The sequence below is a fragment of the Hippocampus bargibanti genome, linkage group LG07 (genome assembly GCF_051943395.1).
Source record: "Hippocampus bargibanti isolate YZ-2025 linkage group LG07, ASM5194339v1, whole genome shotgun sequence".
Taxonomy (NCBI): Eukaryota; Metazoa; Chordata; class Actinopteri; order Syngnathiformes; family Syngnathidae; genus Hippocampus; species Hippocampus bargibanti.
The window spans coordinates 20,077,279-20,093,892 of NC_142740.1; the positions used below are offsets into that span (position 1 = coordinate 20,077,279).

Consider the following 16,614-nt stretch of genomic DNA (forward strand, 5'->3'; position numbering starts at 1 on the left):
ACAAAATGTCATTGAATGGATTCCTAAATCTTACGATAAAAACAAAATGCAGTTTTCTATACTCAGTTCGGGTTTTATTTGCTATTGTTCTGATGAAATATCGACCATAGTTGCACATGTTAAAATGCTTGTCATTGTTGTTTTTATTTATCACAGTTTAATTAATAGTGACACTCGGAAGTTGTGTCGCCCAACATACTCGCAAGAAACTTGGTTAAACGTATTTATCCATCTTGAGGAAAAGGTTGAGAAAATGTTGGAGGGAGAGATCTCGAGTGCATTTGCTAACATCTTCAGCAAAGCGGCTAACACTGCACTAACACCAGTTAATCAACAATTGATGAGAAGGTTTCTTCAGCCGACATCTGTACAAAAGTGAAGGTTTCGGACGTTTCGCCCTCTATCCAAGAGGCTTCGTCAGCGAACTAAAGTCTGACTGGTCGTATCGGGCCCATTTATATATCCCTAATGTCCAGACCTGGTGGCGCCGGACACAGCTATGATAGGTCCCTACTCTCCGGTTGGGGGGGCAGAGGACCCCTCCCTGTGGCCCCACTGATTGTTCCTACATTCCTGACTAACGACTGGCCTATTACCCCCACTCCCACCGGTATCACCTCATCAGCATAACGGCCCTCATCAGCATTACGAAAGTTGCCTAACCTGTTTTGCCTAAGCAGGCTATTGTATGAACGATCCAAATTGAACCTCACTCCACCAGACCGGTTTAATGAAGGATTTTGTTGTTTTATAAGAATCGCTTCTTTTACCCCCCTTTCAAACCATCTATGTGTAACGGAGTTGTGCGCTTAGATTATTAAATTATGAAGGAAGTGACGCAACGGCGCACAGTGTGGCACTATGTCCCGCCCATAGTTTCCAGAACAATCTCGAGGAGATTCAGGGTGAGTCGCAATTTTCTGTTGGTCTTGATTAACGCGCATTTTCATGACAACATCTTATTTTGTTTCCCCTTTTGTACTGTCTAGTGTTATCTAATTAGTTCCCTTATTCATTTCGAGTCCAGATTACTTTTTGTGTCATTATTTACTTCACGTTTTGTCGAGTGGAACTTTGGAGCACATGTGCTTTTCTATCGCAGTTAATCACAAGACGAAACCCATGCGACTTCACCCATCCCTTCTGCCATACTGTGTTGCAGGTAATAATTGTTTCATTTCGTTTTTATTGAACAATATTTAGTTCCTTGTGTCGTGTTTCATTTGCCCGTGAGTGTCCGTGGCGGGTTGAACTGTGCGCCAGCCATTACAAGCGCACCGCGTGTTCTGACGAGTCTCCGCCCATGATGCGTTCAGGGACATCTTGTAAATAACAGTGAACTTGTGTTGTATTCCCTTTTTCTGTAAATAACAACTATACGATCACACGTTGTTAATTCTGTTTTGTTATCTACAATGTTTTGCATTTGAGAACAATCTCGAGGAGATTCAGGTTAATCACAAGACGAAACCCATGCGACTTCACCCATCCCTTCTGCCATACTGTGTTGCAGAAATAAAAGAAATAAAAAGACACATCCACGCGTCTCGTCTTCATTAATACGGCAGCATCGTGGAGATGAAGACAGTCACTGTTGTGACGCCCGTCACATATGTTCTTTCGCTAAGATTTTAACCTCATTGTCATCAAATGAGTGGTTGCTAGCTTTTAGGTGCAAATGTACTGCCGATTGAGGTCCACTTATATTATCCCTGCGATGTTGATAAAGTCTTTTTTTGAGAATTTGTTGAGTCTCCCCAATGTACTGTTCTTTACAATTTTCATTCTTACAATGTATGGAATAAACTACATTACTTTGTTTTTCATTTGGTAGCCTATCTTTTGGATGCACTAATTTTTGCCTTAACGTGTTTATCGGTTTGACTTTCGTAATGCTGATGAGGTGATACCGGTGGGAGTGGGGGTAATAGGCCAGTCGTTAGTCAGGAATGTAGGAACAATCAGTGGGGCCACAGGGAGGGGTCCTCTGCCCCCCCAACCGGAGAGTAGGGACCTATCATAGCTGTGTCCGGCGCCACCAGGTCTGGACATTAGGGATATATAAATGGGGCCGATACGACCAGTCAGACTTTAGTTCGCTGACGAAGCCTCTTGGATAGGAGGCGAAACGTCCGAAACCTTCACTTTTGTACAGATGACGGCTGAAGAAGCCTTCTCATCGATGGACCACTCCTGTACGACTGAGAGTTTACACAGACGTTAATCAACAATTGGGATTTTTTTTAAGTTTGTCCCTCATCAGCCACCACAGCGCACGAACCTTTCCGTGTGTGCTTCGACTCTTAACGGAAGCTCCGTTCTAAAATGTCACTCCACTTTCTCTTGTTTGTACCATCGTTAATCGTGGTTAGCTGGGCTGAATTCTGTCCGTGTCAGAGACCCGAATTATGTCAGCAGATACGCGACTCGAGAGACTTCGAGGTACTTTTGCTGTAGCCTTTAACTGCTAACACAAATCATCAACGAAGAAATTTGTGGGATTACAGCGGGATGACGATGTCCTCGATATTGACACATACACAGTAGTTACAATAATATATATGTAGAATAATATGTTCATAGCATTGATGTTTCGCGTGTTTATCCCTTTTAACAAATGAATGCGATTCTTTTTTTTTTCAAATCAAAATCAGATCATTGCTAATCCTGACAGTGCATGCCGATTTAAAACGTTTATATTGTACTTCCGAGAGCATTTTATATTGGACGATATTTGAATTTCTTTTGCTTAGAAACAGAATCAGGAAGGTCTCGATGTATGATTTAGTACATTACGCACGGCTGTGATGTGTTTTGATCAAGGTACGCTCAGTTAGCGAATGATATATATTTTAAAGGTTATTTAATATTGTCTTTCTCCCGTGTTTGAGTAAATTAGTCACTGACGACACGCATTTCGATTTACATAGAGTACCATTCAGAGGCCTTCTGTATGTTCTATGTTCTGTATGTTCTGCATTGATTCACAAAATTCCACTGGTTATCTTTAAAAACACGACAAAGTCCAGTCCCAAAACAACATTGATCAGCAAATGTTTTCTAATTGCATACTCTGCCCTCGTTTTTTCTCTCCAGTACATTAGGTTGTTATAATAACAATATAATAACAATATAGTCTGTGATATAGGAATATATTTAATTAAATACTGCACTTAAAGGTTCAGCAACAGGTGGAATAGTTTTTTTTTCCTCAAACGCCCTAGTTATACATTATACTGCATAGTAAAATCTATACTGCAATCTCTTCTAGATAAAAAAAATCTCTAAAATATAGAAAAAAGGCAGGGGAAAAGGGTAAAGACATTTTCTCGGATTAGCTTTTATTAGTCTTGCAGTGGAGACATTTACATTTGACAGCAGCAAAGTTATGAAAGGAAGTAGTAGAAAAAGGAAATGCAGGAGCTGCTGGGAAGACAGTCACTCTCGCGACCCCATCTTGAAGTCAAAAGAACACTAAAAAGTCAACATTATTATAAATATTTAAATTCAGCAATCTCTGATTTTGCTGTTGACCTGTGTAATTTACACCGATGCATCCATTTTCCATAACATCTTTACAGTTACAGATGAGACTCAATCGCTCATTTACGCAAACAAAGGGAAGAACATGCAAAGCCACACTAGAATGCCTGATCTTGTCCGGATTTGATTCAAAAGCTGCAGAACTTTCATAATCATAAAAATAACTTTCAAGAACGAAAATTAAAACTCAGTTTTTGAGGAGTTTCTAAATCCTGATTCACCCAAAACATGCTAATCTCCAATAAAAAGGCCCGAGTCCAAATTTACGACCGGCATTCATGTTATTAATTCTTAAGATTACATTTGGAATAGCTTGGCACCTGGTCTTGTATACAAATATGGACCACACAGAGAACGTGCATATCTAGTTCACTAAATATTACTTAAAAGGGAGTAAGACTGACGTTTTGGTGTCTGTCTGTGTGTGCGCTCTAAGGTGTTTGTGTTTGATGTGGGCGGGAAGATATGGAAGTCATACAACTGGAGTGTGGTGACGACGGTAGCCACTTTTGGGAAATACGACCCAGAGCTCATGTGTCATGCTCATTCCAAAGGCGCACGGGTCGTACTTAAAGGTAATTCATATTAGCAACAAATGTGCTTTATAGAAATAGTTTGTAGTTTTTTTTTTGTGTCAGGATGATTTCTCAGTCATTCAGGTTATTGTAAACTGCCATGGTTTAATCGAGGCAACTGGTCTTTTGTTTATTGAACCGCGCATTGTAAAATACAAACGTGAAATGAATTAAAAGAAAAATTCCAACTCGAAATCTGATATTGCCTGTATTTGAACGACTCAAAATGTGTCTTTGATTAGCTAAGTTAAACTATTTTTTTGTACTGAAAATCTTACAAGTGTAACACGATGAAGTATTTCATGTAAAAAAAAGAGCTAAAATTCAACAAAACAATTACCAAGAGGAAAAAAACATTAAACATATCTAGTAGTCAAACACACTTTTGGGCTCAAAAATTCCTCTGAGATACTTCTGAGGACATGCATACACATCTTTCATGAAGGTGACGTTCACCTCACTGACATCGTGGACCAAAACAACAGGACAGGTTGGATAACGAAGAAGGTCAAGTTGGCCAAGAGTCAGTTCATGGATGGGATCAACATCGACATTGAACAAGCAGTCGAAAAAGGCTCGCCTGAGTACTTTGCCCTCACAGACCTGGTCAAAGAAACTACCCAGACTTTCCACGAGGAGATCCCAGGTTCTCAGGTGACCATGTTACAGTTCCCAGTATTACACCGAGAACCTCCACCGATGACTTAAATCCTGTTTTTTAGGTGTCCTTCGATGTTGCCTGGTCGCCCAAATGCATCGATAAGCGCTGCTACGACTACGTCACCATCGCCGAATCCTGCGATTTGCTTTTTGTGATGTCGTACGATGAGCAGAGCCAGATACTGGGGGACTGTATTGCCATGGCCAATGCCCCCATCCCGCAAACTCTGAATGGTTGGTGGTGCGCTTCTGTCAACCAAACGAGTCATGATGACATCTCATCTTTCTGTCTGTCTTTCTCCAGCCTATGATCAGTATTTGAATATGAAGATAGCGCCAGACAAGTTAGTGATGGGTGTGCCGTGGTACGGCTATGACTACCCTTGTGTCAACCTTTCACAGGTAATTATATGACCTAGCATTGAATTTGGTCTCATGAAACATCACAGCAGTTCGAATGATGAAAATGTATGTGCGTATTCAGATCGACTTTCAGTCATTAGTTTAAAAAAATCCTTGTATTGACATGTTTTTGCGATGGGCTAACTGTAGCTTTCTACGTACCAGGATGGCATCTGCTCTATTGCCAAAGTACCGTTCCGGGGTGCTCCATGTAGTGATGCTGCTGGAAAACAGAAAGCGTACAGCTGGATCATGAAACAAGTCAACCGTTCGATGTCCGGCCGCTTGTGGGACGGCAAGCAGCAGGCGCCTCACTTCAATTACATGGTCTGTTTTGGCTCGATTTGATTTTAAGTTCGGTTAAAAAAAAAGTAACAAGAACACATTCTTAACCAATACAAGAGAATGGAAAAAAAGGATATGGCCATAACTTCACTGATAAATAGCAAATCTCCCGGTCAGGTCTTGTTGGAGTACCAAACCTGACCAGTAGGAAGCGGTGCAGTGCTACACAGCACCCAGACTTTTGTCAAACATAAGAGACAATTCGAAAAACAGGCCTTCAGGATAATCTTTCAGAGATACAGTGATACCTCAGTTTACGAACTTAATTGGTTCCCAGAAAGTGTGTGTAAGGCAAAAAGTTCGTCTGCCGAACATTTATTTCCCATAAGAAACCATTAAAAATTTGAATAATGCGTTCTCAGGTCACCATATAACAATTTTCTACTAAATAAGCCTTAAAACTACACAAAATATACCTTATTTTATGTATTCTAAATGTGTTATTGGATAGTAATTAAAGAAATAAACTGGACTGTATAATAGTCGTTTTATTTACCTTTGTGATGGTCGTAGATGTAGTTGCTTTGCTCTTGATGATATCCGAGTGAATTTGCCATGCTTTCTTGGCGATAATACCCTCACACACACTGTACCCTGCTAGCTGCTTTTCATTAATCCAAATCAACAGAGGTTTTTCAACCTCTTCTATTGCCCAAGACTGTTGCTTAGACAACACAGAAACACCCTTAGCCACACGTAGCAATGGTCGACTTAGCATACTGGTACTGGGACGCTAAGTCACACAAGCGCACACCTTGCTTGTGTTTTTCGATTATCTTCTGCTTGACCGTAATTTTCTTTTGTGTCCTCTTTGGCTTAACCCTAGCCTATGGTGGGGTCTTTTTCGGTCCCATAATAGCAAAAGTGCTCCACTCGATAACAAACCACGTCTGCACTGAGTGCACTCAAAAAAAGTGGGTGTGGAAAACTTGTTCGCCAGCCACCGTGGCGCTGTGTGGTTTGGTTCGTCTGCTGAAAACTAGTTTGTATGCCAAGATTATATTCTCGCGAATTTAATGTTCGTAAGGCAAAAAGTTTGTGAGCTAAAGCGCTTGTAAGCCGAGGCATCGCTTACGAATGATCAGAGCTATGCTGATTTGATGGTGAAAGTAATTATTTTGAGTCCGATTATCAGCGTGTTAGTGGCCTTCTTTAAAATTTACAGCAAAAACCTTCCAATTGAACATTTTCCATTTAACCACAACCTTTTGCTCTCATTTTGCAGGATCCAGAAGGTCAGATTCACCAGGTTTGGTATGACGACCCGCAAAGTATTTGTCTCAAGACGGACTCTGTGAAATCGAAAGGTTTGAGAGGGGTGGGAATGTGGAACGGCAACATCTTGGACTACAGCGATGATCCGGTTGCTCAGCAGCAGAGCACAACGATGTGGAACGCTCTCTTTGGATGTTAGTTAGTCGAAAGTTTACGGCCTCCAGACATTTACTGCGGCTGCATTGTGGTTGCTAAGTCAACAAGTCCCTCTGTGACGGCAACGCAGTCCCAGTTCTCAGGCGCATACTTGCTCCTCAGACCTTATTGTTGCTTTTTGTTGTAGTTTGGTCTCAGACATGCCACTTGGACTGAATGAGTCCACCGCAATTCACTTTTTGCTTTATCTTTTGTAATTTCGGCTGCTGTTGAAATCTGTGCACTTTTCTGCATTTTACACACCACATCTCATGAAAGAATGTTACATCACAACCTTTCGAATCAATGCAATGAAGGTGGGAAAAACAGGAGTGATTCATAGTCTACTTGGACTCAGACATAGACATAAAAATATGAAAAATCTTAGCATTTGATTTTTTTTGTCATGAACTGCTCAAATCCCAAGTTGAGAGATAATGCTGATGATGGTGTGGCGAACACAGTGAAGACGTACGTCCAATTTGCATCGGAATATGAGCTGCATGTAGAAAACAAACAGTGGATAAGAACCTTGTAAAGACTGATTCTTAGACAGATATAAAAAAAAATGAAAATAAGTGGTAAAAAAGGATGCAAGTTGGTGTGGGAAAATAATGACTAATGGAGTTTGGGAACAGAAGAAAAGCACTATTTCCACAATGTGTATTTGCATAAAAAATATAGCACTCAATATCACATAAAACATGTATTTGTCTACTTTTAATGTTAACTTTGACAGTAAACTTCAACTACTATTGGCATTGTATAATGCAAATTACAGTAAAGTCTCGTTATATCGATATTCAAGGGAGTCCGAAAAAATATCGATATAACCGGGACTATCGATATATCCGACCCTGTTTGCATGTAATTTTCTCCGTGCGTGCATAGAAATAGTATCGATATAACTGGGACTATCGATATATCCGATATCGATATAACGAGACTTTACTGTATCTTTTAATAATAATACATTTCATTTATAAGCGCCTTTCAAAACTCTCAAGGACATATTGTTCAATATCCATTAAACTGTTGCACGTTGGGAAGTGAGCTTGGTTCAGTGAGACCATGCAATGTTTTGATCTTATTTTAATGTACATTTTGCTCGCAAGCCAATAATAAAGTCATCGGAACGACAGCTCATATCACAGGACACTGCTCACGTCATTTGTACCTGAGAGCGTTCTCAGTTGGACTTGTTTTGGATATTTACTTTGTCTCGCGTGCCGCTCCCAAAGCTCAGAGATCCCAGGGGCACCTGATGGACTGACTGACTCTTCTTCTGTGCCAGCTCCGCCTTCAGTGCCCTCAGTTCAGTGGCAGCCTGTTTCCTCAGCTAGAGTGTCATTTGTTCGAAGACACGATGTTCAATGGAGGACCTCCGGTATTTCACTATACAGCTGGCATTTACTATGAGATTTACCTTTATCTCTGTCAGCAGCTTCATTTTGGCATCTTCCACCTTCCTCTTCAGGTTCTCGATGGCGTGGCTCTCTGTCAGGATCTGAATGATGAGCTCATTCTAAACACAATTGTTGCCAATTTAGGAACATAGTAACAAAGAACACATACTGTATTTTTGAGACATTCTTGTACCGAAGGACAGCATGTGCACGTTTGCGTTATAGACTTTTAAAGACTTTATAGACTTTGCAAATTTCCCCATTGCGGGACGAATAAAGGTATTCTGATTCTGATTCTGATTAAACATGCTGTATGACACAGATTGTAATTTTTGTCACAATTAATTTGTGGGTACCTTTTCAGAGACTCTTCCTTGCTTTCGTGGCTTATTTTTGTGATCTCTAGCATGGAGCTGTTGCAGGAGTTTGTTATAGAATGTCTCCAGTTCTTGCCGCAGATTTCTCAGCCCCTCTTCCAAAGGTGCCGTAGCCTTCTTGGTATCAAAGTACTTTTTCTTCCAGCTGTCACGAGCTTGTAAAAAAAAATTGAGGGGTGTGGAGGTGAAAAAAAGAGCCTTTTAAACTGCGCTTATTGAAGTCAAACCTTGGCAAAGTAAAAAATAATATTTCGATACAGAGCCTGACAAATGCTTAATGCTCTGGAAAGGTCTTCATATGAAAGGGGTGTCTAAGGGCACAAACATGGCCACAAAATCCCACAATACGTTACAAAAATATGATAATAATAATTATAATAGAAGTGGCATGTTTTAAATAATCACATTTGAATAAAATAACAATGAAAAACAAACATTTGATCAATTTAAGCCACAATGGTAAATAACATTTTTCATGTACATATATGATTTGATAGCTGTTTTAAATTTATAAACATGATACCTTCAAATTACAATAATTTTGTTGGTGTTATTTTACCAGATTTTATAAAAAAAATAAGTTACACTTAATTCATATAATTCAGATTATATTTTAAAATGTGGAGCAAACTAATTTGTATACAGAAAATATCAGATTTTAAAAACATACAACCAACAATCAGATAATTTGGCTTTGGTGTTGTGTCATCATATCCTAACTGCGGTGGATTTTATTTTAGGTTTTTGATAATAATGCGCCGCAAACTTATTTGTGTCATTGTTTTCATTTAACTGAGGCCACCCTCAAACAAGAAACTTTCAAAGTTTGTTTCATTGGGATAATCTTAAAATTTCCAAAACCTTGATTCCTGCGGTGTCTGTTCTGGGCCAACAAATCTTTGCCTTTCCTGAGCAGCTCTTGCCTTTTCCATTCTAATTGCTTCCTTTCCTCCTTTACCAGTCTGATTTCTTCGATGAGCTCTTCTCCTGAAAGAAGCAAACGTTGTTTGAATAATCATAATCCACGTGAGGCGACGTCCTGACGTGATGGTTTACGATTCGTCGGGATGAAGGCGGTAACAATGGGCTCGTGGCTTGGCATGGTAAGGTCGAGACCAGGAGGGGGAGAAGTACAGCGGATAGGTCGGGATAACACGACCAGGCTGTCTGTCACCTGAACAAACAAATGGAAACAATGGATTTTCATACACTTGCGTGCGCAGCGCATGCTGTATTAGAAATTTCATTTCAAACTTTACCTCATTCGTAGTTTTTATCCCGAGAGGCTGAAATGTGTGCACGTTGCATGATTTCCCGAGACTGTTTATTGAAGAAAAGGACATGTGTCTAAAGCACAGATGTCAAAGTCAAGGCCCGCGGGCCAAATCCGGCCCGCCACATCATTTTTTTCGGCCCGCGAAAGCAAATCAAACTTGTTAAATTCCATGATGATTGATAAAATCTGAGCCAAAATTTCATATTTTTGGATGTCAACCGCGGCAAAAAATGACTTTGACACCCCTGGTCTAAAGTCTCTATAGCAGTGTTTTTAAACCTTCTTTGAGCCAAGACACGCTTTTTACATTGGAAACGTTTTGCAGCACACCACTAACCAAATAATGTGACAATATGAACAGTATATTAAACTTCAATATTATTTCTCAATTTATTTTATACCCAGTCAGTGTGAAACGTCTTGGTAACCAGCTTTGAGCGCTTTCTCATTTACCTTTGTGGTTTTTCTCATAGAGATTGCCTGTTTCTCTGTATGGACACACAGGCGAACAAAATAGTCTGTCAGCTTGTTTCGAAGCAACGAGTGTTTTGTTTGGAGCTGGCGTTTAAGCTTGCTCGGCACCATGGCACTGTTGGATAGCTTCTCACCACAGACCAGGCATAGTTGTCGTCTTATCCCGGGTGAAAGTAAATACATCCGAAAGATAGCTTTCACTATATTGCCATGAGCTCACAGTCTTTGCTTTCTTTTTCCCACCACGAATACAAGGGCCTTCACACGTGTCAGAGTTTTGTACAGAGCCCAATTCGGAGTTTGCTGTTGCCCTTTTTAAAAACTTCTCCTTGACTGCCACCATGACCTCTCACGTGCATCATTATGACTCTCGGAGGAATGAGACAATCAGCTATGTGTTGCCACACGGTCAACAATTACCCTCCCAATCTTTACAGCGCGGACAACGGACAATGACATAATCTTTTCAGAAAATGGTTAATACATGTTTTATAAAATTTTACATTTTGGATAATTTCTCACGGCACGCCTGACGATCTTTCACGATACACTAGTATGACGCGGCAGTGCATGGTTGAAAATCACTGCTCTATAGCAAGGGTCAGGAACCTGTGGCTCTTTTGATGATCGCATCTGGCTCACAGATAAAACTAAATACACATTCTCGAGTCTTCGAGGTACATTTCCTGTTTGGGCTGCCGAAAGCGGAAATTTGATTGGATGATACTGACCTAGGTGGGCTGAAAGCGCCATCTTGATTGGATGATACTGATCTAAGGTGGCCCTTGATGTTCAAACAGCAATTTTGATTGGATGATAATGGCCTAGGTGGCTGTTCATATTGAAACAGGTAAACGCCCCTTTTAAATAAGCCTGACGAGCAAAAAAAATGAAGAGTATCGTACACTTCAGGTTGAATGGACCGAAGGATTCACCTTTGCGGAGAGAAAAGGTTCTGATTATAATTTGCAATGAAACAATACCAGCCATGCAGAGGCTAGCTAGCAGTAACTTTGCGTATGGACCCGGCAAGTTGACTTTCATTCCAATCGTTTGGCTAGATTGTTTTTACCAATCATGAGGAACGGAAACACATTCATATTAATGGTGAGTCCTATGACAGTTATTTTAAATAATACATTCTGACATGTTGAAGAGTGGCCGCGTGTGCGTTTGCGTGCATGTTTGCGTGCGTCTGTGTGGCTCTCACTGAAAAACATTTCTAAATATTTTACTTTTATGGCTCTCTTAGTCAAAAAGGTTCCCGAGCCCTGCTCGGAGGATACTGTAGGTTCAAAGTGCACAGTGAAGTGGGAGCTCAGCTCACTGCCTGTCTGATTCTTCATCCTCCACCGACTCCACTGCTCTTGAATCTTTGGCCATGCTGATTTCTTGCCGGTAATGTTTCTTCTTTCTGCATGTTGTTTCATTTTCCTGAGAATGCTCCTTTACCTGAGCCAAGGCCCCTTTACACAAAGTGAATATCAAGGATTTATTGGTTTATTGTACGCATCTATTCCGCTATATTACTGGGCAGGATCAACACAAATATCAGTTGGAATGAAAATCTAATATTATAAAATAAACAACAATGATAACATTAGCCAGAATCAACACCAATCCCCCCGCCCCTTTCTCTCTCCCCTCACTCTCACCTTCATTACGAGCTTGATTGTTGGACTTTCTTTGGTCATGCTCCCCTCTCTCAAGCCTCTCGATCTTATTGCTGGAAAGACCCTGCTCCTCTTCTCCATCATGTCCACCCACTGAGGAGTTGTAACCTGGTTCTTCCTCATCATCTTCATTCTCCTCCTCCTCCAAGCTTGAGGTGGGAACAAGCTGGTGGGAAGACTGGTTGATGTGGGGGAACTTCAAAGGCTCCTTCGTCTCAGCTGGCGAGCTCCATGTCTTGAGGGGGTAGTAGGTGGGGCGGTCCATGGAACTGCTGCTGGTGTCGGGGCTGAGCAAATGTGAGGAAAGGCTGCTCTCGTTCTCTACTGTGGGCAGGAGGTAAAGCTCCGGCTGGGCTGTCTGGAAACACAAAAATAGTCATAACCTAATTTAGTAGAACAGAAGGAAATGAACAAGGTATTTCTTTATTATCATTCCAAAGTTTTTTTTTATTCATCTGGTATCATGGCATTTAACTCATTCACTGCCTGGCGTGCAAAAAAATGTGTCCACTCCAGTGCCAGGGTTTTTGTCATTGTCACTCGAATTCCAGGACCCACAGAATATTGAGTTTTAGGACTACATAAGCATTCAATGCAGCGCCGATGCGTATGTGGAACTGTCGCGGCTTGGAATTGAAGCGGATTTATGTGGGACAGGAGATGTGAGACAATCTCTTTTCGTCAATGGATGCTACAGCTTCGTGTTTGCTTTCAACATTTAGCTTGTAGTAGACGTACAAATTCCACCATGACGTCCCTGATCCACTGCTGACATGGATGCTTTGATCCTCTCCTCTTTCAACTAGAACTGCTTCATGTCATCACAAAAGAGGGTACAGCAAGTCCTGAAGAATGAATGACTCTGTGTCTTTGTGTTGTCATATTTGTTATTTTTTCAATTTTTTTTTTCCCAAGATGGCGGCCCGTGAACACGCAGCGGCTCCCCTCTCCCGGCAAATTGGCGTTTTCATGTTTATGTTTGTTACAGTAATTATAAGTGCCTTGCATGGGTCCGAGAGGACAGTAATTTCAACTGTGCTGTATGTCATGCATATTAGCATATTTGACAATAAAGCTGACTTTGACTTGTAAGAAACCTTAGACTCTCTTCTTTTATCAGAAAAAGAGTTAATTCCTAAATTATATAGGTCTGGAGTTATATGAGCTTGAAATAAGGACAGATAACCAAAACACAATGCAATACTTACATACATATTGGTTTATATAACGCTTTAACAACAGCTGAAGCTAGAACAAAGCGCTAACATGGAAAAAGGGGAAATGCTCCCCCATTGTGGAAGGGAACAAACATTGCCAGAGGTCATTTATCTGCACCCAAACAAGAAACAACAAAACCCCAACAAATTCGGGAAGGGCACTCTGCGTTATATTTTCAATTCCCGAGTAAATTCGTGAATGGCAGTGAGTGAGTTAATGACTTTGTCAAGTTGACCACACACACACCTTAATACTGTATAGTTATTTTTTTGAATGCTCTCAAACTCAATTTCAAATGGCTTTGGGGGAAAAACATAAGAGCAATAACAAATAGAAAATATGAGCACAAAAGATAACACATGGAGGTAACCACATGTACTGATGGTGGCAAGATGTCATGTCAGGGATTGTTCAAAAGACAAAATGTATGACTTGTACATACATAAGGTGGGGCGAATGTTTTTGCTTTCAAATCCTTCTCCTGCTTGCTTTTGACCTGACACGCAATAAAGAAATGCAAAGGTTAAAAAACAGATGTTAGCCTCCAAATGCACACTTCATGCTACATGTAACTGGACTCACCAGAGCCAAGCTGCGGCCCACACACTTTAGGAAGGAGAATTTGTCCAAACTCCGTTCTGTGCCCAGAAGCTCCCACAAATCATTCCTCAGAGCTTTCAGGGTGACTTCGGGGTAAACTCTAAATTTGCAATAATTGTTTTACAGCACACACAAGACTGACAATAAGCACACAAGCCGGGTTCCTTATATAGACCAAACACTACATGAAGGAAAAAAAAATAAGTTGCATATATATTTTTAGTGGAATGTTTTAGATCATTGGAAATACAAATTAATTGAGCAAAGAGGGTACAGAAACTGCTTAAGAATGACTGACTCTCTGTTTCTTTGTGTTGTCATATTTGTTATTTATTTATTTTTGTTTTTTTTTTTACTTCAAGATGGCGCTGCAAGAGTGGCTGCCTTTCTAGCAGATCTTATATTTTGTTTTTCTGCTTCTTTCATTCCTTTTATAACTTTGCTGCTGTGAAATGTAACTTTCTCCACTGCGAGACTAATAAAGATAAATCCAAACCAATCCATAAATGAAATGTATTATTATTATTATTATTTGGTATTCATGTAAACTGCAGCAGTTGGGCCGGAAATCCATACAGGGAAATAGAGGGGCAGAATTTTTGATGAGAATAAAATCACTTCATCAAATTGTGACAAAATCTTTTGTTTCACCCGCCTGCAATAATTGAATACCTACCATCATTTACTCTTAATAAGTGGGCTTTTTTTCAACAAACATGTTTTTTTTTTACTTGAGTCTCTAACTTTTTTGAACACTCAAAATAGCAACATTGTTTATTCAGTCCCCTGACTTTTCACTCTGACAACAAACTTGTTTTGCAGTTTTTATAGTCTTCTTTTCCTTTCGGCTTTTCCCTTTAAGGGGTCGCCACAGCGAATCAGTGTCCTCCATCTTCAGAGGTTTGATTTGCATGTTTCTTTTGGCCAAGCTTTTACGTCGGATGCCCTTCCTGACACAACCCTCCGTATTTATCCGGGCTTGGGACCGGCACAAGAAGACTTATGTCCCCTTGTGGCTACAGAACAAGCAACTCGCTCAGTAAAAGGCTCCCAAACACAAATAGTCAAGTTGAATAATGAAAAATGAGTCAATTGTAAAAGCCAGAGGTTTTTAAAAACTTTGATGGACTGACTTGTTTTGGTTATGTTCAGTAACAGCCATACGAGTGGCATGTTTTATTGTTAATTTGCTGATAAACAATGTCACAATTAAAACTGTGACACTCGTGTCCACATTTGTTCAGGAATTTCGCTACCTCTTTTGAGAGATTGAATTCATTAGATTTCAAATTTGAATTAAAAAAAGAAAATACAATAGGTCACCATCATGAGCAATTGTGCATGCTTTCATTTAACAAATTTTCTCTTGATTGCATGCAAAAAAAAACAACAAATGTGACCTGATGAAGCCTGCAGATATGAAACTCTCCGTGGCTTCTGCAGGAACTTTGTTTAGCTTCACATTCCATTGGTCGTCCGGCACATAGAGAACATGGAGCTCCACGAACTGAACAAACACACACGCACGCGCAAGCACACACACAAACAATGAAACAATTCTTCATAGTGCGGTCATTGATCATTTGTCTTTCATGTATCGCGAATATACCTTGCAACTGATTGGTCTCCTATCCGCGGGATAAGCAGATTCACACAACAGCTCCATCTTCCATCAAACCAGCCATACACAAGTGTGCTCCTTGCATAAAGAAACACTGCGTTTTGGTGAATGCACCGTTTGAGCCAGTGGAGGCGTGGGCAGTTGTGAGGTGTCTTGGCGCAATACTGGCACCACACATAGTCAAGATTCTTTTATGAGGGTGCCAGCATGGGTTGCAGAGTTACCAAAAGTTCTCACACTATCTGGACTTTAGCAGGAATACAGATACTTCCATTAAAAAAAATCCAAATACACACACTGTACAAGTAAAAGTACTGATTAGCCACCTTTCCTCACCATAAGTAAAACAAATAATAAGACTATTTTGACAAGGTAAGAATAACAAAGTACAGATACGCCAAATGTGATGTTTTGGTATAAAAAAATGAGACTAAGATAATTAATTTCAAAGTTTTACCACCATTAACTCATTCAATGCCAGACATGCAAAAATGTTTCCACTCCAGTGCCAGGGTTTTTGTCATTATCACTTGAATTCCAGGACCCACAGAATATTGAGTTTTAGGACTACATAAACATTCAATGCAGCGTAAGAAACCTTAAACTATCTTCTTACATCAAACAAAAAAATAGTTAATTACTAAGTTATATGGGTCTGGAGTTATCTGAGCTTGAAACGAGGCCAGCTTTCCAAAATACAATGCGATCCATACAGATTAGTTAAGCTTTAACAACAGCTGAAACTCTAACAAAGCGATAACATGGACAAAAGGCAAATGCTGCCACCTCGTGGAAGGGAAAAACATTGCCAGAGGTCTGGCCAGCGCTTTATCGGCGAGAGTGGCTGTCTTTCCAGCACCTCCAGTAGTTTGTCTCTTTCCTTTCCTAACTTAGCTGCTGTGAAATGTAAAGTTCTCCACTGCGAGATGAATAAAGGTACATCCAATCCAATCGGCACCCAAGCAAGAAAAAAAACCTGAACTAATTTGTGAATGGTGCTCTTCGTCATATTTTCAATTACTGAGTAAATTCGA

General features: G+C 40.3%; 2 protein-coding genes across 9 annotated transcripts; one reads left to right on the forward strand and one right to left on the reverse strand.

Annotated features, from left to right (window-relative positions):
* The first annotated feature begins 2,287 nt into the window (after positions 1-2,287).
* ctbs (chitobiase, di-N-acetyl-) lies at positions 2,288-8,083 on the forward strand. Its single transcript, XM_088999899.1, has 7 exons — positions 2,288-2,442; positions 3,980-4,118; positions 4,564-4,772; positions 4,841-5,012; positions 5,083-5,180; positions 5,346-5,507; positions 6,751-8,083. The coding sequence occupies exons 1-7, from the start codon at positions 2,326-2,328 to the stop codon at positions 6,937-6,939; spliced, it is 1,086 nt and encodes a 361-aa protein (XP_088856025.1). The 5' UTR covers positions 2,288-2,325; the 3' UTR covers positions 6,940-8,083.
* Positions 4,907-15,953, reverse strand: spata1 (spermatogenesis associated 1). 8 transcript variants are annotated; one of them, XM_088999894.1, is made up of 14 exons: positions 15,569-15,952; positions 15,360-15,466; positions 13,942-14,059; positions 13,802-13,855; positions 12,124-12,499; positions 11,796-11,934; positions 9,978-10,065; positions 9,775-9,892; positions 9,580-9,705; positions 8,698-8,873; positions 8,362-8,460; positions 8,152-8,274; positions 5,343-5,403; positions 4,907-5,027 (listed from the first exon to the last, which is right to left on the reverse strand). In XM_088999894.1, the coding sequence occupies exons 1-13, from the start codon at positions 15,623-15,625 to the stop codon at positions 5,359-5,361; spliced, it is 1,626 nt and encodes a 541-aa protein (XP_088856020.1). In that variant the 5' UTR covers positions 15,626-15,952; the 3' UTR covers positions 4,907-5,027; positions 5,343-5,358. The 8 variants fall into 8 exon arrangements, 6 of the variants coding, with proteins under 6 accessions (XP_088856020.1, XP_088856018.1, XP_088856022.1 ...); XM_088999892.1 differs by having other exon boundaries at positions 4,946-5,083; XM_088999896.1 differs by having other exon boundaries at positions 4,946-5,083; positions 9,978-10,038; positions 15,569-15,951.
* Positions 15,954-16,614: the final 661 nt, after the last annotated feature.